This window comes from Penicillium nucicola (assembly GCF_028828085.1).
Source record: "Penicillium nucicola strain IBT 29836 chromosome Unknown utg000003l, whole genome shotgun sequence".
Classification (NCBI taxonomy): Eukaryota; Fungi; Ascomycota; class Eurotiomycetes; order Eurotiales; family Aspergillaceae; genus Penicillium; species Penicillium nucicola.
Window position 1 is genome coordinate 1,209,648 of NW_026643127.1, and position 27,070 is coordinate 1,236,717.

Here is a 27,070-nt window from a genome sequence, read left to right on the forward strand (position 1 = left end):
CTTGAAAAGTGTCGACTCCGCATGTATTTTTCCTGTACACTAAAATAAAGAGATACCATGTAAGATATAACAGACAAGCAAGGAAACAGTCTATTGAACAAGAACAATCTAGAGGTATTTGCGCTCAGGGTCTGCGATATCCAGTAGATCCATAGTCTTTTCGTACCTATGCAGCAGTTAGCCATAATCCTTCGCTTCAAGTACCAAAACTAACATGGTGAACACAATTCCTCCACTCAGGATTAATCTCGCGAGTCGGGGGACAGCTCCTGACCAGAGAGTCAAGACACCCTCATCCTTGAAGATTCTTGCTGCGCACACAAAGCTGTTCCTGTAATTTTTGCTAGCCTCCAGAGATTGCATCCTGTCGGGAAGATTAGTAAATTCCAAGAGACCTTTCGTTGTTTGGGTTATTCACCGTGTCTTCACTGTGTCCAGGGGTTGTGTCACATAGCTGCATGCATGTTAGAGCCAAGGTCATTATTGCTCAGACGCAAAAAAAAGACCTACACAGTGATCAAACCCGCGATTCCTCCAATGGCAAATGTACTGGCAGTGCCCAGCTTCTCACCTGGCGCCACATACCCCTCTGCAAGCTGTTTTAATGTTGTGTAAGCCGTGAACCGGGTAGCCGAGTTAGCAGCTTGTCTTGCTGTGGTGGGAACGAAGCCCTGGAAGAAGCCTCGAACACCTCTCTCTTGGAAGATGAGCTTGCTCCCGTGCAAGAAACCGCGCATGCGAGGGTTGGCAGACTTGCGGTCATCGATTCTATAAGTCATGTATATGATTAGAACGAGTGAAATTGCCCAAGAGGAATATGGAGGCAGCGAACAGTTGAGTCTTAATGCTCTCAAAAGGAGTGACCGCCAGAAGAGACTCGGTAAATCCAGCACCAAAGCCAGCAACGACCGTCCTTGGTCCTGAAATCTTGCCGTTTTCATCCTGGAGAACGGATTTGATGGCATCAAAAGCAACAAATCCTATTATGTTATTCGCTCGTCAGTCCACATGCAACGGCGCATCGATTGCGATTGGGGAGGCGCACGAATACCCGCCTTAAGCGAGTTTCCAATGATCAGTGTTGTACATCCTGCGTACCACTGGCTTCCGAACGGCGGGAACGGGAGCTTTTTGCCGTGGCCAAGTTGGCGATTGAGCTGCGTCCGGGTCTTTGCGACTAGTGAAGAGATTTAGCGAGGGATTGTTGGGAAGCCATAGAATAACATACATTCAGCAGGATAGGTGATTGCTGGAGGGCACAATGGTCAGCTAAACATCTGGACATCGGGGAGGGAATTGTTGAGCTCTTTACCGATCTCCACGGCTCCAGCAGTGGACCCCGCAAGGATGGAGCGGAGGGCGCTGGGCTGTCCATTGGTAAGCTTCAGGGATTCAACAAGAAAGTAACTGGGGAGCAAACCTTCGCCTTCTGATCTTTGTTCGCAGTTGCCGTTGCCATTGTCGCCGAATGCTGGGTAGATCGAAGACCTGGATCCGTTGGACCTCGGAGTAATGATATACGGCTCCCCTCACGTGCCCCCTGTGCACTTCTACACTACGACTACGAATAGTTACTACTCATCAAATTGAAGGGATTTTGTCAATTCACTATCTGCTTTATCTAGCTGGATTCATTCAGCAAATAGTGCTCCTCCAAAGGTTTTTTTTTTGGTTTTGTGGTGTTTTTTGTGGTTGTTTTTTTTGCGAGATACCAGGGACGTGAAGGTTGTGTCAAGTCTGGAGTGAGAAATTAACTCATTCTCTCAAAACCCTCTTGTCCCCATGAATTATCTGTGGAACCACAGTGCCAGGAACAGTGACTTTCGGGTATAGCTGTTGCGGATAAGATGTTGGCGATAAGAGACATATGGGGGTTGGTTGGAAATGGGAATAATAGAACCCTGTCAGTGGCCAGACAGGGAAGGAGTGCCGGAAAGGCAATGGGCCATGAAGACCAAGGTAACAAGGTGAGTTCGTCACACATTGGGAGCGTGGTAAACAGAAAGAGACCGACAGAAGGAAAAGCCGCATGAGGTCGATATAGAGAAACCGCTTCTCTGAAATTCTGTGGAACGCCAGACTCAACCAATAGATCCAAAAGATGAACGCCATTTGCCCGGCGTATCTGCGAAGAAAATAATCACGTTGGGCATATGCACACCCCTTCATGAACCGAAGCAGAAACGAAAAGCATGGACGGCGCCGGAAATGCACGAGAGTTTCATACCGAAATTCCAAGCCGACTCATGGCGAGTTCAGTGAATCAGATGGAACCGTGAACAACAGAAGAAGAAACATATGATACATGCGTCGCGCCAGAACCGTATCATTATGACCAGATAAGAAACTCAAATGCCGAAATAGTCCTGCAAGACCTCCGCATGGATAAAAGGGGGAAATAGGGGAAGAAAAAGCGAAGAAGAGAAATAGTGATACTGCAAAGAACAAAGCATTGAAACGGGAACGACAGCGCACCGATGGAAAAATGAGGAGGGAAAGGTAGTTTAGTCGCTGCGAGGTCGAGTCAGGAATAGGAGCATAGAGCCAGAATGACCCAAGGATCCTAAACTGTGGGAGTTTCTTAAGAAATTGGCGCTTGAGGTTGACCACCCATTTGTCCTTGAGCGAAAGCCATTCTGTTGGGATCACCGTTGTGTTGCCCACGACGCTGACCTTGGCCACGTCCGCCACGATAAGAGCCTCTTCCTCGGTTAGTGTTGTTGTAGTATTGTCCGTTGTTTGGGTGGTTGTTTTGGCGACGGGGCTGACGGTCTCCGTTGGCCATATTCACAGATCCAGCCCCAGTTTGAGGCGGGGGGTTGGAAATTGGGCGCGGAATGTTCTCAGGGGAGTCGTACACGTAGAGCTTCTTGTCGATGTTCTGAGGGATGGGCTGAATCTCTGTGCCAAGCTCTTGTTCGATCTTGTACAGATTGAACCGATCTTCCCAGTTGATAAGGTTGATAGCAAGACCCAAGTGTCCAAAACGACCCGAACGACCAATGCGGTGAAGATAAGTCTCAGCATTCTTTGGGAAGTCAAAGTTGATAACAACATTGACTGCTTGAATATCAATACCTCGAGTCAACAAGTCAGAGCAAACCAAATTGCGGCACACGCCATTTCTGAAATCGTGGAACACTCGGTTGCGGTGCTGCTGAAGCATTCGAGCATGGGAGTAAAAGCATGAGTAACCAAGCTCAGTGATCTTCTTCGCAAGTAGTTCAACCCGGTTGGTTGAGTTACAGAAGATGATTGACTGGTTGATCTGGAGTTTGGAGAAAAGGGTATTCAAGCAATGGACCTTTTGCTTCTCCTCAACGAATGCATAGTACTGAGTGATACCACGCAGAGTGAGCTCATCCATAAGATTGATCTCGTATGGGTTACGCATGTGCTTGTCCTGCGGGGAGTTAGTGATCGAACCAACAAAAACTAAGCGTTATTAAAAATACCTTGAATGATTTAACAATGAGGGGGAAAGTGGCACTGAAGAGCATGGCCTGACGATCTTTGGGGTGGAACGACAAGAGTTGTTCAATGACAGGGGTGAACTCAGGAGACAGCAATTTGTCGGCCTCATCCATCACAAAGGTCGGACACTCGGACAAGTCAGCGACGCCCTTGCTGGCCAAGTCCAGGACTCGGCCGGGAGTTCCCACGAGAATGTGAACAGCATCATTCAACCGGATAATATCATCCATCAAACCAGTTCCACCGGTGGTGACCATGACATTAATACCCAGGTGCTTTCCAAGGGTCTTGCAGACCTGTGATGTCTGAAGGGCAAGCTCTCGTGTGGGGACCAGGATCAAAGCTTGAGTCTTGGTGCTTTTAGGATTGATGCGCTCAAGGGTGGGGATAACAAAAGCAGCGGTCTTTCCAGTGCCGTTCTTGGCTCGGGCCAGGATGTCTCTGCCCGTGAGGGCAACGGGTATCGTCTCTTCTTGAATGGGAGAGGGCTTTTCGAATCCAGCCTCAAAAATTCCCATCATGAGCTCGCGCTTGATATAGAAATCTTCAAATTCGAGGCCTTTAGTAGCGGTAACATCCTTTTTTCCTCCAATTAGTTTCATTTTGGGTGCGAGAATCACTTGAGACGAACCTCAGTTTGTGGTCGGGAATCTTTTGGGGGGAGATTCAATGTGTCCTGTAGCCTCTGCTCGGCAGGAGCTTCTCTACATCGCCCATGCTGTTAATGTTTGTTCTGATATCAATGAAACATATCTGACTTACCCGAGCTTGGTAGTGCTAAGTTGTGCAGTGAGTGCGTCGGCCATTGTGATGTAAATGTATGAGAGAAGTGGGAGGATGAAATTTTGATTCAGTGAACAAATCGGGGGTCTAAGACCGAGGCAGGTGTTCAAATCTTGTAAGAGTTGACTGTGTAGCAAGACGGAATAGGCAGTCAAGTATGGTGCTTGATTGGAGGAGGGGGATCAAAGGCGTGGTCGGAAGTGCGGAGAAAGAGGTTTCCAATGAGGGGGTAGTTATTGTTCTTCAAGAAGTGCTTTGAGTCAGATTGCGACTGGAAAAGTCGTGTTGAAGGTGGATAATAGATCGGAATGGTCAATCAACGAAGCCTCTTGTGTGAAACTGACGGGCTTTCTAGATATCGCAGCGAGAAGGATCACGAAGAGAGGGATGGGTAGAAGAGACCTGGTATATTCACGATAAGGTCTAGGACTGGAGGTTGAGATGATGATGGCGGGGAGCGAGGAGTTTCTGGATGAAGTCGAACGAAGCTAAAACGGTCCCGCCGGTTCTTGAAGATCACGTGCCATGGCCAGTACTAGCACTTTTCTGTTTACATAAAACCAAGCTTATGGGCGTTTCACCTTGAGAATCATACCGAGAATACCTTTGACCCCCAAATGACTGCTGCTTATAAGTGTTCAACCGATAATGAGAAAGGTTGATGAGTAGAAGAGAATATCGGCCTATACCTAGTACGCAACCCACCAGGTCCACACAGCAAAAACATGAGGGAACGAGCCAAATATCCGTGGAGGTTGAACATCTGACTTAATTATGGGATTGAATTGTTCAAGGGTATTTCGCTGCAAAAAAAGACCAAAAAAAAACAACAACAGACGGCAATTCAAGAGAGAAAGCTGCGACAGAACCTGGAAGACTAACGCCGGAATGATAAAGACGTTTGTCCACGTTCTGGCTCTGCCAACTCTTTAACCCTTACATCAGGGGAAATAGTGATATCGGTTTTCGAGCCAGGTGTGATTAAAATGAACTGTCGCCCTATGGACCGTCTGGCGGCAATCATCTTCACAGAGGATCAGCATATTATATTTTGGGGAGAGTTGTGGGACTTACAAGCATGTCAATGGCCATTTTCCGGTTGATATGATCCATGTATACATCGCTATTGACCGAGGTTAATAAGAAATCCCAAGAAAAATCGGGGTTTGAACGTACAATTCATCAAGGCAACGAATAGGGGAACCCATGGCTTCCCAGAGCGCCAACAAAAGACACACTTGCGAAAATGACTTTTCGCCACCGGAGAGCGTCTTCGCACCTCGTCCAGTGCTGTCATCTTTGGTGATATCGGGCTCAACCTAAAAGAAGTGGTGGCGATTAGTCAATTTGACAGGCTGGACCTCTGGGGGTGATGTCCTTACCTGTAGATCCAGGCGTTTTTCACTATGGTCAGCCAGAAGCCGACCACGGAAGCTTCGTTCACTCAGCAAGTAGGTGAATTGAGCTTTAGCTCGAGACGAAATATGAGACCGGAAGATTTCCCACCGCTTTTTACGGTTACCAAGGGTATCTTTGAATATCTGTTGTATGAGGTTAGAACAAGAGCAATTGTCAGAACTGTGAAAAGGATAAAATATACCTGAGCCAGCGTCGATAGTTCCTGGACCTGCTTTCTAGCTCGTGAATAAGCTGCCTCGGTTCTTTCTGCTTCAGTAGCAATCTCTTCTCGGGAAGCCCCCAGCCTAGAATTTTGATTGTTAGACCAGATCAAAGAGGCATAAGAAAGATACATACTCCGAACTGTAGCGCTCCAGATCTCGGATCAGCCGGTCAAGCTTTCGATCAAGACTCTCTGGAGTTTCTCCCTCGTCCACAGAAACTCGAGAGGAGACCAAGCTTGCCTTCTCGTTGTAGTCGATAATGCGCGCTGCGACCTGCTCTCTTCTGCCGTGAATAGTCGCCCTTTCTCGCTTCTCATTTTCAATATTGGCGATGGCTGCGTTTTTATCACTGAGAATCTTGCTTTTCTTCGAGTTAACGAGTGTGTGCTCGCTTTCGGCAACTCGCAATTTTTGTTGCAGGGTTCCAAGCTCAGAATCTTTGGCGGACAATTCGCGCCTGATTTCTTTGAGTGTCTGCATAATGGCCGCCATGGCAGTCTCACTGTCTTTGTATGAACCTTCATTCAGTTGCTTCTCATCTTCCGCTTCCTTGAGAGCAGAATTGAGCGCATCAATGCGCCCATCTTCTGCATTTTCTTTATCGAGGGTGTCCCTGAGTTCTTCGGCGTAGTCTTCCTTGCGTTGCATAGAGATCTGGAGTTCTTTCTCTCTTCTTCCATGTCTTACATATGACTGTTTGGAGGTATTAAGACGCGAGCGAACAGAGACCATTTCTTGTTGAAGGTCGTTTAGCTGACGTTTGAGGTCATTAACAACATCACGTTGTACACTTTCAGATGAGAAAAAAAAGCTAGTTAGCGGCCAGAGCGACTCAAAACTTACGTCCCAGTATTTCTAAGTTCGTACCTGATTTGTGAAGCCAGATCTGATTTCATGCGCGGGTGATTGCTGTACATCGACACTGGAGCTTGACTCGGTTCACCGGCTCGGCTGTAGGACAGGTGTATTCCACGACGTCTATCTCTCTCATCAATGGAGTAACAGCGTTTCACGTTCTTCGGACGTGCCCCGTCGAAGAGTACGGAGGAGGCTTCGTCTAGCTTTGCAATTAGCAGCATTTGCTCAACGCCATGGTTGATGATCAGCTGTTTCCGAACTAATTCGTTGTCAATCTATTAAATTGTCAGCGGTGATAGCCATCTTTGATAGTACAACATCAGCTTACCTGAAGGATTCTCAAAGCGGTGTCGTATTGAGGATCTGGTTCATGCGCTGAGGTATCCAAATGCCCCCCAGTACCAATGAACACTGGCGAGATACTATAATGTGTGGTGTTAGCTGTTAAGCCTTTGAAAAAGACTTTCGCTTTACAAATGTACTTACCAACCTACTCGTCGCATGATGTTGGACAGAATGTTCATGTCTCTTTTGGAAGTTACTATAAAACTGGAAAGTGTACCACCGAACGAACTCTCCAAGATGGAGGACCATTTTGGCTGTAGCAGTGTAATGTGATGACCGATTGGACCAACAGGTCGAAATTCGAATGTCTGTTCTTGTTCAATGGCCTTGAGCAGGTCTGGCATCTTGGGATGGAATCCGGATTGTCTTGCTCCACCTTCCCGGGTGAGTGTTCTCAACCGGTTCTCTGCTTGTTCAAGTTCCGCTTTCTTGTCATCAATCGGTCCTTTAGTTGCTTCAAGGTCCTTTTCAGACCTTTCGACGTCTTCCAGTAGACGGCTTGCACCTGAACGATGCTCATTGTATTCCGTTTGAGCGGCAGCGGCGTCGTTGACGGCCTGTTCACACGCCTCTTGCTTTCGTGCATAACCCCCGCCGCTGACGTCGGCGAGACGCTGATTCTCTTCGTGAACCTTTTGCTGCGTTTCCTGGATTCTAGACTCTGCTCCTCTTAGATATTCCCTGATTTGACGCTGCTCGGCCTAAAAAGAGAGTTAGAAAGCAGTCGAACTAGACAAAGCTTGAGACTTTACCTGTAAATCATGCCGTCTGTTCATCTCCGCCTCCAGTTTTTCCTTGATCTTTTCCTTTTCGCCTGTTGCTTCTTCCAATGCCGCTGCGGCTCGCCATGAATATTCAGCAGCGGTTTCACGTTCTGTCTCGATGGCTTGGAAGGCATCATCGAACGAAACAAGTTCAGATTCAGCGCGAAGAATCATGTCATCCGCTTTCGCAATTTCTTCGGTTAGTGAGGCTTGCATCTGAGGCTTGTCAGACAGTAGAGCTGGAAATGAGGGAGTATTGATACTGACTTGTTCTTGCTCCTCGACCTGAGCCCAGACCATTTGACTCCGGAAGTTCCTAATACGGGCTCTCAGAGAATCGTGCTGATCAGATATCTGTAGCTTCTTCTTCGCTGCATCCTTCCGAGTTTCAAGTACACGGATATCCTGCATAGTCGTTTTGAGTTTCTCTTCAATCTGATCGACAGATTCCTCGATCAAACGATAATCCTGATCAAGTTGTTCAAGCTGCACACCTTTGACGAAGAACTTGTATTTCTCAGCTGGGCTTGAGGTGCTGAGGAATTGGCGAGCCATATCCTGAGAAAGTACGTTCATGGGATTGTCGATCTGCAAGGAAAAATAGTCTGTTATGGCGTCCAACTCAGCTTTTTTAGTGGAAACTATGCGCCCATTTTCTGCCTTTATCTTGAATCCGCTGGAACCATTTTTGGAAAAATGGCGTTCGACGATGATAGATTTGCCATAGTCATCAGACATGTAGGCGCCGTCACCTTGGTTTTTGATGCGAACAATGATTGTGCCATTATCTTTACCCTCCTTGATGAAGTTTTTCAGGCTTTGTCCTCGGTTGGTGGCAGAAGCTTTTCCACCGAGACATAAAGTTATGGCGGTCAGAATGGCACTCTTGCCGCTACCATTCTTGCCCACGATGAAGTTGATCAGAGGGCCCAACTCCACGTTGAAATGATCATGGCACATGAAGTTGTAACATTCGACGCGCTCCAGTATTCCATGTTCAGCGGGTACGTTGGCTTCTTCAACAAGATGGGCATATTTCTCTTGGATAATCTGAGTCTGGCGAAATTCTAGCTCATCCTCATCACCGAGAAGCGCGTCGTCGTTGACGGAGAGATGCGATTCTTGCGGGGGTTCGTCGTCTTCGGAGTCTGGCGAATCAGACATTCGTGGCCGTTTCCTCTGTCAATCGTATTAGCATACCGTTATTGATTGCATTGCAAAAATCTTACCGAAGGCGAACTCATGGTGGATAGATCGGAGGCATCGTCGGAGTGGGCGGGCACCTGCAAGCGCTTAAGGGACGGCATTTGAAAAGACCGAAGATGCCAGCAGATTCAGTAGCTAGCACATGATCGAAGATTTACCGTTAGGTCGACAGTGATAAAAGATACAAAGAGGTGCTGATAGTCGCGTCGCGCAAATCGCGTCGCAGGTGGTTCTTAGTAAGCAAATTGTTAGCCCTGGAGCCCTCCAAGAGCCCGAGGGATCTCGCAGATGGAACTAAACAAAAATACACGATACGAGTTCTAAGTCTCCTTTCTATTCAACTTAGATAAAAAATATAGTCGAGCAAGCCTTGGATTTGTGATATATTTAGGATATAGGGAATTGTTAGACCAATTTCAGTGTTAATAATTATTCCGAGAATCATCATGGTACCATGTCTGAACAGATTTATTATCAGTATGGTTAGCCAAGAAGCTGAAAGAGCGGATCTCTACCGCATGTTGATGAAAGAACAGCAGTAAAGTCTTATGATGAAGTAGGCTCCTCGGCAACATAGTGCAAATAGGCTCCTAGCAGCTTGGTTCCCTCAATGTAGTTTCTCTTGTCAAGCTTCTCATTAACGGAGTGAGCAGCATCAGTCGAGCTTCCCATAGGGAGAAGCAAGACATTCTTGCCAGTGGCTTGCTCGAAGGTCAATGTGACAGGAATGCTATCAACTATTAGCGACAATTTCGAAATTTGACGGATGGTGAATCTTACCTTCCACCCTCGCGAGTCATATCAGGCTCAACGCCGAAGACCTGCTGAACAGCCTTGCCAGCAGCGGAGAAGTTCCAGTGCTTCGGGCTGGCGACCCACCACTTACCATCGTGCTGCAGCCACACGTCCAGAGTGTTCTTGCTGTTCAGTTTGGCAAACTCGGCCTTGACATGGTCAAAGACAAGCTTGTTGACGTCGGCACTCTCCATGTTTGGAACGGTGCGAATGGAGAATTTACCAATGACCTTGGCGGGAATGACTGTCTTGGCACCGGGAGCAGAGTAAGCACCCTCGACACCGTGAATAGACAGAGAGGGGTATCTCCATCTAGCCATGAGAGTGCGCTCTTTGGTCGGGTGGATTCCAGTCTCACTGCCCAATGATTCGTGGAGGTTATCCATAGTGTAACTGATGTTTCCATAAAGAGTCTTCTCATCCTCTGAAAGAGGAGCCACAAGGTCCATGAGACCCGGGATCAGGATGTTGCCTTGAGAATCAACAAGCTTAGACAGAACGTTGACCAGATCGGTCATGGGCTCGTGGGCGGAGCCACCAAAGACACCACTGTGCAGGTCCTGGGCGGGACCTGACACGCTGACAGAGTAGTAGTTGCATCCGCGCAGACCGTAGGTCAAGCAAGGCTTCTCGGTACCGAGCCAGTAGTTATCAGAAATACAAACAGCATCCGCGTCCTTGAAGAACTTCTTGCTCTCGGCTTGAATGAAGTCATCTAGACCCTCGGATCCGTACTCCTCCATGCCCTCAAAGCAGCAGAGCAAGTTGACGGGGAATTCAATGCCAGCCTTTCGGTGCGCATCAATCACGTTAAGCCATCCAAGAACGGGACCCTTGTCATCGGTGGAACCACGGCCGTACATGCGGTCTTTCTCGTCAATGGTCAATTCGAACGGCTCAGTGGCCCAGCCGTCTTCCTTGAGAGCAGGCTGCACATCATAATGTCCGTAGACGAGAATGGTGCGCTTGTTCTTATCGTTACCATATCTCGCAACTACCACGGGGGGAAGCTCGAGATGCTCCTTGCCGGGCTGCTTGCCCAATGGACGCTGTTCGACCTCGGCTCCGAGAGCCTCAAGCTCATCGGCAAGGAACTGGGCCATCTTTTGCAACAAAAATATCAGAAGAGGGTACCAATCTGGAAAATCGAGCCTTACTTACACGGAAGACATCCTTTCGGTTCTCATCTTGCGCAGAGACCGATGGGATAGCAACGGCTTTTCGCAGACCTGGACAGTAATCAGCCTATTGAGGACCTTGCAGGGATTGGCGAGGATTGGCAGTTGACAATCAAAGTAACGTACGATCAATAAAGGCGTTAGACGAGTCGTCCACTCTGAAGAAAAATCAGTGTCTGAAGAAGCAGGCTCGATAGCTTAACTTACTGCTTGAAAAAAGGCTCCAACTGCGGCGCCATTTTGGAATCACTGATGTACCCGTAGTAGGAACGACGAGAGGGAAGCCTTGGAGAGAAGCGAGAGAAAGCGAATTTTGCGAATGGAACGCGACGGAGGGGAAAGAGGGGCATGTCCGTCTTTGCCCTGAAGTAACCGGGGGAAGAGTCCAAAGTCGCGAAAGACTTCTTATCACGTAATCTATTCACCCTATCACAGCTTGGATGATTTGGAGCTAGATTTGACAGTTCCACTTTGCCCAAGCGAAGTAGTCAGATTCATAATGATATTGATGCTGGTGGTATATCTTGGGATTTTGTCTAGTATACAGGCCTTGGACATGGCGATATTCGCGTGGGACAGTCATTGGCATAAGAAAAAACAAAAATGGTATGGAATACAACAAATGCTACATAGCTCGAATACTAGATAGAATACATGGGTTTTCTTTACAAAGTCCAGGGTCCCCATTTTCCTGTCTATGGGGCCTGACATCTCTCAAGACTTACAGCCAGTGGGTCATGCATAAAGAAAGCCGCGACCTGCGGCGGGCACACTATGCATCTCGCCCCCAGGCCTCCCGTCTCAACTGTCGGTCCTCCCGGGCCATGCGACGCTTAGGACCCCATCGTGATTGCACGGCCTCCAGAATCCGGGCTTGGATCTCCCTTTTCTCTGGACTAGCCTGACAGACCATGGCAATGAAAACGGGCGAGCAATCAAACCGTTTGGCGAGCTTGTTTCGGCTCCAAGTCATGGGATCATTCAATCGGAGATTGCGGATTTCTTCGACGTCTGAAGGGGTGAGGTGATATTTCTTCTCGGGCATGTGTTTGTAGACGCCGGTAAGATCTTCAGCGTTGGTAGTCACAACAGTAGGACTAGACGCTCTGCGAATATCATCGGCCGGCAGGAACTTGGATGGGGTGTGATAGACGGATGGAGCGCTTGATGGCGGGTTGTGGATAATGTGATCACGACCCTGGTGAGCATGGTCGAAGGAAGCATCGGGCTTCACACGTAGGCGTTGCTTTGTTCGTCGGTATGAAGATTGATTTCGGCGAAATCCGAGTGCCAGCGAATCTGACAGAGAGGGTAGAAGAAATGGAAGCGTGAGGAACGGCCGCTTCGCCGCGGCAATAGAGGTCGCCATGGTCCCAAACATGAGCCAATTGGTCAGGAACTAGATGAAGGAGTACAAGAATTAGTCAAGTCCACAATTTGACATTGGATATTGTCAACATTGACATACGAGGTGAGAAGGAAGTCGAGCTGGCGGTAGTTGGACCAGGATGGACGTGTTCGCATCTCAAACCCAAGCCCGAACTTTTTTCCCCTGGTCTCGTGACCCCCCTGGACCTAGACAATACCAACTCCCAAATACCGGGTATTAAACATACTCAATACCGCAAAGATACCAAAGATACCAAAGATACCAAAGTACGTCAATGTATTCCCGACCGTTGGGGAATTGATCACCTGGTCTTCATCCCCATGTCATCATCTATTTTATAGTCTCACTAACTTTACACCTTCTTGGTCATGGAGGTTTGACAGTTCATATCGCCATGTCGGACTCTACGGATTCTATGGACTTGCGCCGGTTCTCGCAATCTCCTGCAGCATCAGATCAGAATGTATCGGACTCAAGGAGTGGACGGGCCCCGAAGCCTGCCGCTCTATCCTGGAGTCAAATGAAAGACAAACAACCCGACCTGGGGTATACCACATCTGAGACGGATAAGGACATAGGAGGTAGCTTTTCGCCCGTGAGCTCATCTGAAGTCTTGCGAACACCAAACCAGGACACGAGATTTATGAGGCACCCTTCCTCTCCTGAGAGCTCATCACAACTGCCACCCCGCTTGCATTCTCCCGCCTCTCAGATATTTGAACGAAGCGTACAGGAAGATATAATATCAGCACAAGCTTCACCATCGATACCCGCGCATATTCGCACAGAGAATTATATACCTCCTGTCCTTGAAGCTTCCTCGGCTGCCATCACAGATGACCACCTTGATCCAGACTCGGTTGAGATCGTGACCCATAGTCTTCACCAGCCAGCGGGTGTTCCATCTGCAGAGCAATCAATGTCGTCTTCGACGATTGATACCCATCATTTATCTGATATGGAAGATGTCTCCTCAAGCTATGGAGCGCTCGACACCACCGATGTGCGTCGATTGAGCTTTATCTCCTTTGCAGACGTCGTCAATGCCGAACACGCAGAAACAAACGAAGGTCATACCAGTTTCCCAGTCCGTGAGCGAGGGATTAATCGATCACCGTCCCCATTGCGGTCTCCCTCTTCTTCGCATGGATTTAACTCTTCTCCGCCAACAAGCCTTGCGACCTCATTTACAGGCCTTGACATGCCTCCCAATCGATTGCCTACTCTCAATTCTGCTCAGAGCCCGGTCTCTTCCAGTTTTGGTGGCGATCTCAACGTTGAGACCATGCGACAGGCTCTGAGAAGAACTGGTAGTGGTGATTTGGGTGGTGTGGCAAGCCAGGCCGTGAGTACTGTAGGGATCGATGAAGTCTCCGATCGCACATCTTAACACAGCGGCCTCTCATATACATCCACTCATTTTCCACTTTGAGATGTTTGGCATTTAACTGGGCAGTCAGGGACGATGGGGCTGGAACACCGTCGCGAATGGAATGCAATATCAAGGACTCGTAGGATCCCGACTTTTCTTCCTGAAACTTCGTATATTCAAAATAAGATACGGTTAATATTCTACTTATCATGTAAAATGACCCCCTCGTCGCATCCCAAGATCTCTGAAGGCTGTATGTTTTCATTGATCGACACCTGGTCCTGTTGGGCTTTGGCCATGGTGCATGGAGTCACTGGAGACGAATGATCACAATTCTGTTGTTCTGATATCTGAGAAAATAAAACAAGCCAGATTACTTCCAGGTTGTCTCATTTTATTTTTGAACTTTTTGCACGGCGTCCAGAGCTCGCTGTACCCTAGCGCGTAGATCTGGCACCTCCTCTAGTCCAACACTTACTCTGACCAAATCAGGATCCACGTTGAAAGATCTCACCTATATGCATGTTAGAAAATGCCGACAAACAGTTGAGGTGGTACATACCCAGTCCAATTCACCGTAATGGGCTAGCAGAACATATGGAGAACTAAAAGATCAGTAAGACTTTTTTAAACAAGCTCAAGCTCACTCACCTCAATGTGAAATTGGTACCGAGGCTGGGACCCTTCAAGACCTCCAAGGTGTCATAAAACGCAATCGCCTCATCCGTTGAGTGGAAAGTGACAGAGAATAGTCCACCGTAGCCACCGTTGGGGTTGCGGAGACCATCGTAAAAGGGCTTCGTGGGACTGTATTTGGGGTAATACACATCTTTCACTGTAGTTTGGTCAGAATAGTCATTAACATGAAATCGATCATGACTTGGCGTACCTAATGGAGATTCCTTCAGCATAGCTGTGATATTCTCAGTAGTGGAGTTGATCTTATCAATACGAGACATGAAATCACGACTATTTCTCTCCAAGAAGACGGCATCTTCTGCCCAGTAGATGTCTTCGAAGTCTTGATCATAAGTTTTCTTCAGGGCTGCATAGTACTGTCCATGAGGATTGAGCACTGCACTGCCTCCCATCACATTGCTGTCACCGCTAAAAATCTTTGTCAAACTGCTGACGACAATGTCTGCAAGATGAAGAACATTGATATTGATGAAGTTACTAATGGTCTCGTCAACCACGATAGCAAAATCGTACTGGCTTGCCAGCGCACGAATGCGTTTCAAGTCTGGTGTTCTGAGAAGAGGATTGCCTGGTGCTTCAGTAAATAGTCCAAGAAAGCGTTCACCGGCCTTTAATCGAGATTCCAAATCATCCAGATCTTCTGAGGAGCCGTGACCATAGAAAACACAGCCTGGCCCCCACTTTTGAAGAATCTTTAACGTATCCGTGTAAGGAAATCCGAAACAGATTGACGGCAGTTCACCTCGAGTAGTCAGCAAGTTTTGGTGAGCATTGAAAATGGCGCTCATGCCCGAAGGATGGAGGAAAACATCGTCCTCGGAAATGCCGGCGACACGGCCTTCCGATGAAGTGGTCTCTAAAGCTTCCGGTAACTCGACATCAGCTGTCAAGACACCTGCGATGCGTTTGCGGACAGCTAGCTTGGCCTGGTTGGCGAGAGAGGTGCTCAGGTTTCGACCAAATCGCTCCTCAATGAACTGAGGATAGTCCCGGCCATCTTCGGTTCCCCTGGGAGGTGAGTCACCAATAGAGCCCTTCCTCGCTCCATTCTTAGCCTGGTATCTCCGAGGACCCTTGCAAGGACGCTGCGAAATCGACTCCGCTGTTGCAGAGCCCTTGTCTTCCACCAAGAATCCATCTTCCAGGGCACCAAGGCAAAACTCGCCCCGTCGGCTCGAGATACCATTTCCAGAGTGCTGCCACACCTGCTTCGTAATAGAAGCGTATTCCTTTGGATATATGACACAGGACAAGGTAGATGTTACTGCAGTTGATCCGGCTTCGGTCTGCGGGGATGGGAGGAAGTTGACGATGCGGACTTTGTGCGCCTGTTCCGCAGGGATTTTGCTAAGCAAAAAGGATTGGCAGATGCGCGCCGTCTTAGTCGAAGCAAACAGGGTTGCGGCCTCAAGGTTCAAGTCGCCGACGCGGCGGATGATTTCGTTGGCGAGTTTTTGAATAGTAGGATGGACGAAGAAGCGGGGATAGCCACACTTCATCTTGCTCAGGACCCAATCCTCTCCTTCTTCGTAGCCCACATTCGCTCTCCATGTTGGCAGCGAGACACTGACGGCCTTGTAGACATGACTTAGTACTGAAGTAGAGGCCCATGGAGGGGTCTATCGCGGGGTTCGGAACATACATGGTCAGTGTTGGGGGGTACAGGTCCTCCCAAAGCTTGTAACATTTTCCCGATTCAATCAAACGTATGTCGAAAGTCTGGATATGTAAATAACAAAGAGAGAAAAAGCAATGGAGAGATTTGAGTCAAATGATGTACTCAATTGCGACTTCGGCGATGCGCCCAATGAGTCAGCAACGATACCAATACCAGATTACCGTACCCGTTATCTTCAAAAAAAAAATCGTTCGTTTACAAACTGCCTGTCACTCGACTCTTCAACAAGATGTCGGCACACACGGTTAAGCGACGGAAGCTTAGTCCTTCTCCAGACAATGGCACTTCTTCGTCTCACGCTAATTCCTCGACCGACGCGAAACGGACATCGAACATGACCGACAAAATGAATCCCAAACGACAGGCATCCCGAGGGAAAGATGAGCGCTCCGCGGAGCTTGCAATGGCCAGTGGCTTCTACAAATCCAGCTTTTTCAAGCTGCAGATGGATGAACTGCTTACGGGATTGAGACCCAACTACACTAAGCAAGTCTCAAAGCTCCAAGAAACCCTTCACCAAATCAAGACCGCCATCGAAAACGTGCCTGAGAAAGTTGCGCAATCCGTGTCCGATGCCGAGAAGGAGCTGCGTGCCTCTGGTATAGTGGTCCCATGGCCCGAGCCGCGCCCACACAAGGATGTCAAGTATACCATGTCGTATGCGAAACCAGCGAACATTAACGTCGTAGGTAGTTTCGCTTTGAAGACTGGCGCTCGCACTTTGGAGTCGCGCCCCGTTGATTTGGCTGTGACCATGCCAAGTTCTCTCTTCCAGGAGAAGGACTATGTCAATTTCCGATACTTTCATAAGAGGGCTTACTACATTGCGTCCGTGGCTGGTGGGATTCAAGAGACCGTGGCTGCTCTTGGATTCGATGTCAAATTTGCTCCTCAGGACGGAGACAGCCTTCGTCCCCTGCTCCTGTTGGAACCACGTCAAGCCGAGTCGTCTCAAAAGTCAATTCGAATTCTGCTTGCAATCGATCCTACATTATTTCCAATCGCGCGAACACTCCCTATGAAGAGCAACATCCGACAGGGTTCTTCTACCAATAGCTCTGAACCTGGTGAACCAACTTCGTTCTACAATGCTAGCCTCCGTTCAGATGCTGCCGTCTCTCTATATCACAAGTCTGTTCACTCGGCCTCAAAGAAGTGCGAATCATTCAGTGACGCATGCATTCTTGGTCGCACTTGGCTGCAGCAACGTGGCTTCCATGCTGCTTTCCAAAATGGAGGTTTTGGAGGCTTTGAATGGACGGCGCTTTTGTCTCTCTTGTTTGAAGCAGGTGGCCCCTCTGGACAACCGGTCCTCTTGCCTTCATACAGTTGTTACCAAATTTTCAAAGCCACCATTCAATTTTTGGCTGGCAGAGATTTGACTACTTCTCCTCTATTTTTTGGCAAAGAGGTCCCACTTCCTTCCGGTGTCCCAGTCATTTTCGATGGCCGCAGTGGCTTGAACATTCTCTACAAAATGGGTCCTTGGTCTTATGCGACATTACGCCATGAGGCCACCACAACCTTGAAAATGCTGAACGAGAGCCGAGAGGACAATTTCGACAAAGTTTTCATTCTGAAGGTCGATGAACCAGCTCTCAGATTTGACCGCCTGGTCTCTTTCCCCAAGTCTTTCAACGGGGACACTCTTCGGGCTCTCCATGAACAAACAACGCTGTGGCAGGTTCTCTCCAGGGCTTTGGGGGATCGGGTAAAACTTGTCTCCCTCACCAGCCACTCCATTGATCCGTGGCCAGTCAAATCCAAGCCAAACAAAAGATCAAGCCAGGGTGTGTTCGTAGGACTTTTGCTTGATGCTGACAATGTTGGACGAATTGTTGACCACGGTCCACCAGCAGAGGAGAAAGAGGAGTCCGCCTCATTCCGGTCCTTCTGGGGTGAGAAATCAGAGCTGCGTCGATTCAAAGACGGCAGCATCTTGGAGAGTCTTGTATGGTCTGATCAATCAGATGAGTCTATCATTTATCAGATTTTGGAGTATATCCTCCAACGGCATTTCAAACTTACAACCGAAGATTTCGGGTTCCTGGGCGATGAGTATGACCAGCAGCTCAAGAAGTCGGGTGATGGCATTTTGGCATACTCTAGCCCTGCTTTCCAGTCAGTCAACGACGCTTTCAAAGATCTAGAGCGATCTATTCGTGATATGGAAGAAGTTCCATTGACTGTTCGTCATTTGGCTCCGGCCAGTCCGCTCCTTCGATATACTGCATTGAGACCGAACGGAGCCGCCGACGTTGTGCTTCAGTTTGAAAGTTCTTCCCGTTGGCCCGACGATTTTGCGGCAATTCAGATGACCAAGGTTGCATTCCTCCTCAAGATCGGTGACTCTTTGGAATCATCCGGCGCAGCTTCTTCTTGTCGTGTTGGTTTGGAGAATGAATCGAGTAAGGTGGTCAACAATGCATACTTGGATATCCCTCACACTTCAGGAGTCTTGTTCCGCCTGAGAATTCACCATGACCGAGAGCAGGTATTACTTGAGCGCAACCTCAAGGATCGGTCTCTCAGTCCTCGAGAACGCGAAGAGGCTGCTTATGCCCTCTTCGCTTACAAGAAGCTGTTTGTTCAAACTCCCCGTTTGACTCAGGCATTGCGAAGCTTATGTACTCGCTTCCCTCTGCTGTCGCCTACCATCCGTCTCACCAAACAGTGGTTCAACTCCCACCTCTTCAATGCCCAAATCAGCGAAGAATTGATTGAATTGTTAACTATGCGAGCATTCACTCAGCCTAACCCCTGGGAATGCCCTTCGAGCGTCATGACTGGATTTTTGAGAACTCTTCATTCCCTATCCCGGTGGGACTGGCAACAGGAGCCGTTCATCGTCGACCTAGGTGGAGAGCTGAGCCCAGCAGTGACCGAAAATATTCGCACTCGTTTCACTGCTTGGCGTAACATTGACCCTGCGATGAACAGCCTGGCCCTGTTTGTGGCCTCCGATGTCGACCCCGAAGGTGTGACCTGGACACAATATGAGATGCCCTCCAAGGTTGTGGCAGCACGGATCTCCAGCTTGGCCAAGGCGGCAGTGAATCTGCTGCGGACCAAGCCACACGATATGGAGGTCTCTGATCTGTTTGATACCTCCCTTGCCCCCTACGACTTTGTGATTCATCTCCGCCCAAAGCTGTTTGGCGGCCGTTCTTCGGTGACCAAATTCAAGAATTTGACAGAGCCCCGCTCTGGAATGATGTCAACCGTGAAGTCATTTGTTCGAGATGTGCAGGCCTGTTACAGTCAAAGTATCCTGCTTTTCCACGGGGACGAGCGTTGTTCTGTCATTGCTGGAATCTGGAATCCCCAGACTTTGAAGTCGCGGGATTGGCACTTGAAAACAGCATTCTCAACAGCCCCAGCAGTGGACTCCAATACTCAGGTTTCGATCAACCAACCTGCAATTTTGAACGAAATCGCTCGATTGGGTCATGGTCTCATTGAAACCATTGAAGTTCACGACGCTGCTGAAAAATAATCTTGTTATCTAATTAGTGCTAGAATTGGCAATATGTGCATATACATTACTATCTATATTTTGATCTGGATCTCAGCGCCCTCAGTAAATTCAATGGACTATGAAGCCTAAGATCTGTCTGTATCTGTTGCTTATGTATTTCTGCCTGAGGTGTCCGTAATTGATCTCTTATCAACTCTATCAACTCTCACGCGGTTTGTCTCCTTTCACTTCTCACTCCCCAATGGCGTCTTTAACCCGAAGTCGAGGCCTGCATGCTTCATTGCAGCCTTGGATTGACCCCAGATTCCATCATCAAGTCCGATTGCAATTACAGTCCAGTCAACTCTTCTCAACCTCGGCTTCAAGACAACAATCGCGCCGACCCTCTCCGTCACCATCCTCCTCCTCCGTTCCTTCTACCAATATAGTCACAACCCCTCTCAAAAATGAAGTCAATGCTCCCAGCAGCACCTTTCCCGCCGATATCGTCACCCCAGTACCCATCTCTCCATCCGCTGGACTGCCGGACAAACTTAAACGCTTTGTCGAAATTGGCCGAACATACCTTACTTTCTACAAGACAGGCTTGAAGAATGTGTACCGGAACTACCGTGCCTCAATTCCCCTCCGGAAAGAGCTAGGCCTCCCAGTATACCTCCCCGTGTCACCTCCACGGACAGTCTCACGCGCGGATGCCCCGTCCGTACAAAAAGAATCATTACTGGGACGGGCACAATTCCAGCTAGTCTGCCGCTCAGCCCGCGATGTTCGACGCATGATCCCCTTCACAATGATATTAATTGTCTGCGGGGAATTCACGCCACTGATTATCCCTATATTCGGATCCGCTATTACTCCAGCTACATGTCGCGTTCCCTCGCAGGTAGAAAAGGAGCGAGTTAGCGCAGCCAAGAGAAAAATAGCTGCGCTGGATGCGCATGTGACTACCTCCAAGGACAGTTCTCTAATTCTGCTTCAGTCTAATAGTGAAGGGCAATTGCATCTCCTTGCTAAGCAATTTGCCGACCCAGCTTGGGTGGCAAGCGCTGACCCTGCCTCTGTGATGCGTGCAGCTGCTGTGTTTGGCCTGGTCAAGCGTCATGACCGGACTGCTGGGACACTACTTGCTGGGATGATCTATCGACCACGGCTCGCACGGCATGTTGAGTACCTGTCCATTGATGACAAGATGATTCGGGTGGGCGGCGGTGTTCGAGCTTTGAATGCCGCCGAGGTTCGGATCGCAGTTGAGGAGCGAGGTGGAGTGGATGTTTCTACCAGTGCGAAGGATCGCCAACAGGCGGAAACTGTCGAAAGACGCTGGCTGGAGCAGTGGTTGCTTGTTCGTAGAGGTAGCCTGAAGTCCCCAAAACAGTAGATCTGGGCCAGCAGCCTGAAGGACCTCTGCCTGTATAGTATAATTGTTTCTAGAGGATTCTCTTGTATTTATGTCAACTATTTTCAATCTCAACATGATATCTAGGGGAAATGGCGCTGCTTTCAGAGACCACTAGGCGATCCCCATAGAGCATGCAGGATCAGTTAACTCGATGTTTGCGTTTGAAGTATCTCATTCGGCTTTGAGGATGAATATGCTTAATTGTTCAAGTAAATCCAGTGATATCAAATTGGCAACATTTACAAACAATCAAGGAAATAAACAAAACTTGAAGCGTATGAAACCGTAACAATCCAACTTCGCTCGAAGACAATACTTGTGGCAATTTCGACCAAGTCAACAGGGGGTATCAAGAAACCAGCTCTCCAAGAAAAAGAAAACGATGCTTTGAAATCAAAACCGGCACTTCGACAGACGCGCATTCCACTGGTTCATACGTTTCAAACACCCGCAATTGCCGACACAGAAGTCCCAACCTGCGCCTGCGCCTGACCACGGACTTGCTTCGCCCACCGAAGACCGCAACTGTTACAAAGATCACGATTTCCACTGGGACCGCGGCGCCACTCTGGAGTATTTTTGGTCCTGCACATGGCGCACGCCTTTTCGACGGAGATGGCGCTCTGCTTGCGCTTGCGCTTCTTACGCCGGGCCAGGAGGCGCTGCAGCTCATCTGCCAAAGTGCGGTTCTGTTTCTCCAGCTCACGCAGCTCGATCTGCCAGCTTGAGCCGCGGGTGGGGTTGAGTTCTGTGAAGAACGTTGCTGGGTCGTAGGTGGGTGAGATGTCACGGTTGCCGGCTGGCAGACCATTGAGTCCGATCAGGTGAGAAAGATCGGGCATCCGTTGACCCAGGGCACCATATTGGCGGGGCGGCAAGGGGTCATCAACGGTGAGCGTCGAGTTTCGTGCAGTGCCGGGAAGTTTAGCAAGACTTTCATCATTTGCAGCCGATACAGCGGTGGAGGATGGAGGGAAAGATCGAGCAAATCGAATCTGGGCGACGAGGAAGGATGGTTTGATTCCTTTCCTGGCGTCACCGGTGTAAATAGTTGTATGCGCCGAGAGGACATGTCCTTTCTTGTGTCGCATCTGGTGTCTGAAAGAGGGGGGTTCCTCTACGTCGTTGTTGCTGCCCGCCACGGTGGTCATGCCTGCACCCTGGCCGCAAGCTGCTGCATCCAGAGCGTTTGTGATGGTGGCAGAGCCACCAGACTCGGGTTCCATGATCTCCTGCAAGCCCTTTCCAATAAGATCGTCGGGCGAGCGACCGAGGACTGGCTTCACCTTGGTCGTGACGAACAGAATGACACCGGACAAAGAAATCTTGGCCCAGATATCGTTTTCAGCCAAGGCAGCAGACGAGCCCAATCGGGCAATTTGATCCAATGCGTAGACGGGTCTGGGACGGCCGGTCATGACAAGATGTCTTCGACCATGACTCCGGTCAATGTGCCATGCACCGTGACTCTCGAACCACATGTATCCCCGGTACTTTTGTCTGATGCGATATACCACACTTACTGGAGCGGGTGTTGTGCTCGCCCTTAAGTCGCGCATGACGGGACCAATGTCACTAGGATGGCAAATTGTAGACAAGGTCTTGCCAACCAGCTCGACGGGATCATACTCGAGAATTTTCTGGCAAGACGGCGAGAGATACAGAAACTCCCCGTTAAATGAAACCACGTGGATCACATCATCAGTATTCTCAACCAGAATGCGATCCAAGTAGTGGCGGCTAACTTCATTTCCAGATGAGCTGACTGCATTGAGGATAGCAGATACTTCATCGTGCCCAAATTGCGCCACGAGGTCTGGCCGAGTCGTGTAGGCATCTGGGGGTGGGACTACATATTGAGGCAGTTGGTCCCGTTGATAATTAATGCTGTAAGTGCCGTCTGCGAGTATGTGAGCAAAAAAATTCTCCATTGGTCACCGTATACATACCAGGATTTCTCCTCGTGACAGCATCGGGCTTTTCAACCAGATCTACCTGGAACCCAACGTAATATCGATACTCCTCCGAGTCCCATTGAATAGGGATCATCGTGATGAGATTCATGAACGGCTGTCCGCCCTTGCGGTAGTTAATTATACTAGCTTGGATCTCACTGCGATCGTCAATGGTCGACCGTAGCCGATGGACTGTCTGCCCATCAACAAAGGTCCGCTTCGCACCAGCGGTGATCTTGCCATCGGGTCCTTGAAGGAACCGACAGTTCCGACCAACAATCTCGTCCTTGTGATAGCCTGTCAATCGTTCAAAAGCATCCGATACATAGATGATAGGCTGATCCTCTCGTAAGATATCACACATCACAAAGGCACAGGATAGATCGACTGCGCCGATATTGATTCTGGGATTAGCGCGCATAGCCACGCGACCCTAGGTTGTGTTAGCGAATATCGCTACTCATACGAAAGAACAAGACTGACCAAAGCACCCAATACATCAAATCCACTACTCGAGTAGATACCGGTGTGCTCGGTCTTGCCAATCTCGGGCTTTTCCAGCCCCGGTGAGAAATCCCCTGGAGGTGCCTCCGCGTCAGTATACCCTGTGCCAGAGCCCACAGCTCAAGTATCGGGTGTATAACTTACCTTTGGCGGGTACGGGTTTCTTGGGTTGGATCGCGACCGGTTGCGAGGCACGATACGAACCTGCAGGCTGCGGCCGACGCACTTGGGGTGGCCGTTGAGGGCGCGGCTGCAGCATCATTTGCGCCTGCGGTCGATCACTCGTCTGGCCTGAGAAATCCGAATCCTCGAAATTGGCTGTGGAATCGGTGCTTGCGTCGTACGGTTCCTTGTGCGCTAGCGGGGCCGGCTGTGCCTGTGGCTGCGATTGTGGAACCTGAGAATGGACATGGGGGTAGTAATTGACCGGCGTTGATTGTGGGAAGGACTGGTAGGCGGGCTGGAACTGTGGCTGTTCCATTTGCGTGAGGCCCATCGTGGTCGCTGGATATGTGGTCGGGACACTATAGGTATAGGCACTGTTGGGGTCCAGGGTTGAGGGCATTGAGACCGGGGCTGGCATCGAGTCGTAGGCGAGCATGACATTTGACATGCGTCCTTCTAAATCCTGGGGCGGGCGTTCGTAACTCTGCATGGGTATATTGGGGTCCTGGGGTAGTATGGCGCTAAAGGCATAACTGCCGACCTGTGTGGGAAAAGACATGTAGGAAGGGTCGAGGGGTGCTGAGCTTCCCGAATCCCCCGAGTCCCCCGAATTATCACGACCTACACGATCATCTCGATCATAGTCCAGGTTGAAGTTCATAGGGTTGGCCATAACGTTCGTGGGGTTAAATGCAACGCCCGGACTGAGTTCCAGAGCCCCGGGTTGGGCAACACACACCAAAGTTGGGAGGGGGCCTCCACTGCGGTGTTGCGGGGGGGGTGGCGTGTTGAGTTTTGGTCTCACTAGACCAAGTGGTTGCTGTCTCTGTTTGAATGTGTTGGAAGACCTTGATCGACTATCCTCTAGAGAAGAGGGAGAGAAAAAAACAAGATGCCTCTCCTCTTCTCAAAAGTACGCTGTCACTTTGTGTGGACCCCGGGAGAAGCAATGCGCGCCAATAAGCAACCCACAAACCCTGAGGGATGAAATTGGGGTGGATTCGAGCTGCCCGCGGCCTGTACGTGAGATGTTGGGAGTCAGTCTGTTCAGTCTGTCATAGAAGTACGAGTGAGTCTCTCTCTAGATAGAAGATGCGATGAGATGAGATGAGATGAGATGGGGGGAAACGGAGGTGGGAAAGTGTCAAGAGGCAAAAGCAAAAGCACAGTTGATCTATCACAAAAGCCCAACTTCAACGGCACGAGTCTCTCCAGTCGGCAACGATCGTATTAGTACAACTAGGGAATCGAAAGCATCAACTCGATACTTCTCTATACTTTTCTAGATCTAAACTGATCATCATCTTCTAACTAGTAATTGAAGGGTCCGGCCTTATCGGAGCCCCCTTTTCTTCATTTCCTTTCTCTCTCCCCGGTTCTTCTCATCTTCTCTCCTTCAATCGCCAATGTTTCACGTTCCCCCCTTAGCGTGGCCATGGACAAGATCTCAATCACCATCTGTGGAGATGGCGGATGCGGTACGTTGCAGCAACCTTCTTCTTATTCCTGGGAATATCCCGATACCGTGATTCGGTGCCGCCTCTCTGGGTTTGGAGCGCGATCGAGATCTGATCAGATCGGGAATCAGGCAAATCATCAATCACACTGCGGCTGGTCCGTAGTCAATGGATCCATGAGTGAGCCTCCCTACCCCTGCAGGAGAAAGCCTCTGATAGCTCATCTTTAGATATGATCCAACAATTGGTATGGCATTTCCCCCCTACCCTACCTATCCCGATGCAGTGAGGTGCCGTCCTGATCGATCGCAGAGGACTCGTACTCTGTCACCCGTAATGTCGATGGTCTCCCCTATTTCCTGTCCATCACCGATACAGCCGGCCAGGAGGAATACCGCGGCCTCTGGACGGCGTCTACGTTGAAATCCGATGCATTCCTCCTGGTCTACGATATCACCAATCCCTCGAGTCTCGAAACACTGGACCATTTCATGGACATGATCAACATGGAGGCCGAGCAACGCGTGGAGGACAATGAGCGATTGCGCAAGGAATTCGGCCGCCAGGATCCAGGGACTCAAGTCGGCATGCCCCCGCCGGTCAAGATCCTCGCGGGCAACAAATGCGATCTGAAAGATGATCGCGCGGTGACCTCACGCGACGGGCTCGAGTATGCGCGCAAACATGGATGCGGATTCATGGAAACCAGTGCGCGTGAAATGGTCAACATCGAGGAGACATTTTCCCGTAAGGCGCACCGTCACAATCCATCATAGCCAGGCTAACGGTGGTAGATCTGGTTCGTCGCGTGATCGAAGCCCGTCGAGTTCATTGTCAACCAGATACACCACAACCTCCCCAATGCGCCGAGCCGATACCCACGACGGCGTTACCGCCGACCACTGTAGATGCCACGACTGAGGGTCGAACCCGAACGCGTGTTTGGCGACTCTTCCAATGTCGGAAGACAACGGAACCACGCGAGGATCAGGGATCGAGTGCAATGGCGACAGAAAAACAAACAAAAACACGTGGGTTCTGTTGTTTCCGGTAGGCGGTTCCCTTGCCAGCATTGTCTATTATATATCTGTATTTGTATATCATTTTGGGTTGGGTTTATATCCCTGTGTATTAGCACACTGTGCATAAAAGTCTCCTGTACATCAACGATTGCCCTCGAAACATCGACTGCATGTCGGACATGGAAGTATATCGAGAGCAACCCGAACCCACCTTCGGCGCGAATGGACTCGGAACGTGTCTCCGGGGGGGGTCCAAGGCACCAGTGGTTCTCCACGGATCGAATGGCTCCAGACCACACCGTCCTCTACCTGGCAGGATCAGGCACTTGTCCTGGGAGAGCCAATAAGGGTATCGGCTGCATATTTCCATATTCACACATTGCCTGAACTAGTAAGGTCCTCCGCCAAGCTTTGTGGACAATGAAGTCATGCATCGCGCAGGGATTGAAGCCGGAATGCGAGCCGAGAGACAGGGCCAAACAGGACCCGTTGGTCTCCCATGAGTACCGTACCATACTGGAGATGATGCAATCTTGAATACGAAGGACGAAGAATCATTCTGTTTGAAGCCGATCCGGGGAATTAATGAAGATCAAGTTCGGAGTGGTCAACGTCATGATCTGGCAGTGGCGCATGATTACTCAGATTATGCTTCGTTGGTAAGCAGGTGATGAATCAACGATTTTCGACTCCTACTAAGAGCGCAGACGCCCTGGTGCTGATGTTTCTTTGCCGTTCTTTTTTCGTTTCCTATCCGTTTCGTCCATTTCGTCCATTTCGTCCATTTCTTCCTTTTCTTCCGTTCGACGGAAGATCCTTCGGCAGGGTCTGGCCGAGTCGCCGTGCACAGAATTATCCATCTTATGCAATGTATCCTACGTCTCCAGGACATTGCCCATGTTCACCTCCCATCAGCCCCAACCCTC

The 27,070-nt window shown here is 49.5% G+C and overlaps 11 protein-coding genes across 11 annotated transcripts; 4 read left to right on the forward strand and 7 right to left on the reverse strand.

Moving 5' to 3' along the window:
• Positions 1-108: 108 nt before the first annotated feature.
• Positions 109-1,459, reverse strand: N7511_004028 (putative mitochondrial tricarboxylate transporter (Ctp); the record flags this gene model as incomplete). The annotated part of the gene is made up of 9 exons (XM_057126453.1): positions 109-166; positions 215-364; positions 419-454; positions 511-768; positions 833-980; positions 1,046-1,177; positions 1,229-1,249; positions 1,313-1,367; positions 1,421-1,459. The coding sequence occupies 9 exons, from the start codon at positions 1,457-1,459 to the stop codon at positions 109-111; spliced, it is 897 nt and encodes a 298-aa protein (XP_056985343.1).
• Positions 1,460-2,581: 1,122 nt separating this feature from the next.
• dhh1 (DExD/H-box ATP-dependent RNA helicase DHH1) lies at positions 2,582-4,280 on the reverse strand (the record flags this gene model as incomplete). The annotated part of the gene is made up of 4 exons (XM_057126454.1): positions 2,582-3,403; positions 3,456-4,052; positions 4,106-4,178; positions 4,237-4,280. The coding sequence occupies 4 exons, from the start codon at positions 4,278-4,280 to the stop codon at positions 2,582-2,584; spliced, it is 1,536 nt and encodes a 511-aa protein (XP_056985344.1).
• Positions 4,281-5,134: 854 nt separating this feature from the next.
• On the reverse strand, positions 5,135-9,153 carry N7511_004030 (DNA repair protein SMC6; the record flags this gene model as incomplete). The annotated part of the gene is made up of 11 exons (XM_057126455.1): positions 5,135-5,281; positions 5,332-5,380; positions 5,434-5,576; positions 5,640-5,798; positions 5,858-5,960; positions 6,013-6,690; positions 6,747-7,012; positions 7,066-7,159; positions 7,224-7,783; positions 7,835-9,025; positions 9,076-9,153. 11 exons carry the CDS (start codon positions 9,151-9,153, stop codon positions 5,135-5,137), a joined length of 3,468 nt encoding a protein of 1,155 aa, XP_056985345.1.
• Positions 9,154-9,598: 445 nt separating this feature from the next.
• N7511_004031 (M20 family dipeptidase) lies at positions 9,599-11,375 on the reverse strand (the record flags this gene model as incomplete). Its single annotated transcript, XM_057126456.1, has 5 exons — positions 9,599-9,782; positions 9,833-10,950; positions 11,009-11,076; positions 11,152-11,183; positions 11,233-11,375. The coding sequence occupies 5 exons, from the start codon at positions 11,373-11,375 to the stop codon at positions 9,599-9,601; spliced, it is 1,545 nt and encodes a 514-aa protein (XP_056985346.1).
• Positions 11,376-11,797: 422 nt separating this feature from the next.
• N7511_004032 (mitochondrial 54S ribosomal protein mL58) lies at positions 11,798-12,394 on the reverse strand (the record flags this gene model as incomplete). Its single annotated transcript, XM_057126457.1, has 1 exon — positions 11,798-12,394. One exon carries the CDS (start codon positions 12,392-12,394, stop codon positions 11,798-11,800), a length of 597 nt encoding a protein of 198 aa, XP_056985347.1.
• Positions 12,395-12,809: 415 nt separating this feature from the next.
• Positions 12,810-13,805, forward strand: N7511_004033 (uncharacterized protein; the record flags this gene model as incomplete). The annotated part of the gene is made up of 1 exon (XM_057126458.1): positions 12,810-13,805. The coding sequence occupies one exon, from the start codon at positions 12,810-12,812 to the stop codon at positions 13,803-13,805; it is 996 nt and encodes a 331-aa protein (XP_056985348.1).
• A 376-nt stretch (positions 13,806-14,181) lies between these two features.
• N7511_004034 (cystathionine gamma-synthase) lies at positions 14,182-16,173 on the reverse strand (the record flags this gene model as incomplete). Its single annotated transcript, XM_057126459.1, has 5 exons — positions 14,182-14,301; positions 14,350-14,392; positions 14,439-14,622; positions 14,677-16,060; positions 16,129-16,173. 5 exons carry the CDS (start codon positions 16,171-16,173, stop codon positions 14,182-14,184), a joined length of 1,776 nt encoding a protein of 591 aa, XP_056985349.1.
• A 220-nt stretch (positions 16,174-16,393) lies between these two features.
• Positions 16,394-19,660, forward strand: N7511_004035 (rRNA-processing protein UTP22; the record flags this gene model as incomplete). The annotated part of the gene is made up of 1 exon (XM_057126460.1): positions 16,394-19,660. The coding sequence occupies one exon, from the start codon at positions 16,394-16,396 to the stop codon at positions 19,658-19,660; it is 3,267 nt and encodes a 1,088-aa protein (XP_056985350.1).
• Positions 19,661-19,883: 223 nt separating this feature from the next.
• On the forward strand, positions 19,884-21,020 carry N7511_004036 (uncharacterized protein; the record flags this gene model as incomplete). The annotated part of the gene is made up of 1 exon (XM_057126461.1): positions 19,884-21,020. The coding sequence occupies one exon, from the start codon at positions 19,884-19,886 to the stop codon at positions 21,018-21,020; it is 1,137 nt and encodes a 378-aa protein (XP_056985351.1).
• A 461-nt stretch (positions 21,021-21,481) lies between these two features.
• lreA (uncharacterized protein) lies at positions 21,482-24,338 on the reverse strand (the record flags this gene model as incomplete). The annotated part of the gene is made up of 4 exons (XM_057126462.1): positions 21,482-22,941; positions 22,991-23,429; positions 23,480-23,601; positions 23,645-24,338. The coding sequence occupies 4 exons, from the start codon at positions 24,336-24,338 to the stop codon at positions 21,482-21,484; spliced, it is 2,715 nt and encodes a 904-aa protein (XP_056985352.1).
• A 762-nt stretch (positions 24,339-25,100) lies between these two features.
• N7511_004038 (putative RAS small monomeric GTPase) lies at positions 25,101-26,176 on the forward strand (the record flags this gene model as incomplete). Its single annotated transcript, XM_057126463.1, has 3 exons — positions 25,101-25,143; positions 25,435-25,869; positions 25,899-26,176. 3 exons carry the CDS (start codon positions 25,101-25,103, stop codon positions 26,174-26,176), a joined length of 756 nt encoding a protein of 251 aa, XP_056985353.1.
• Positions 26,177-27,070: the final 894 nt, after the last annotated feature.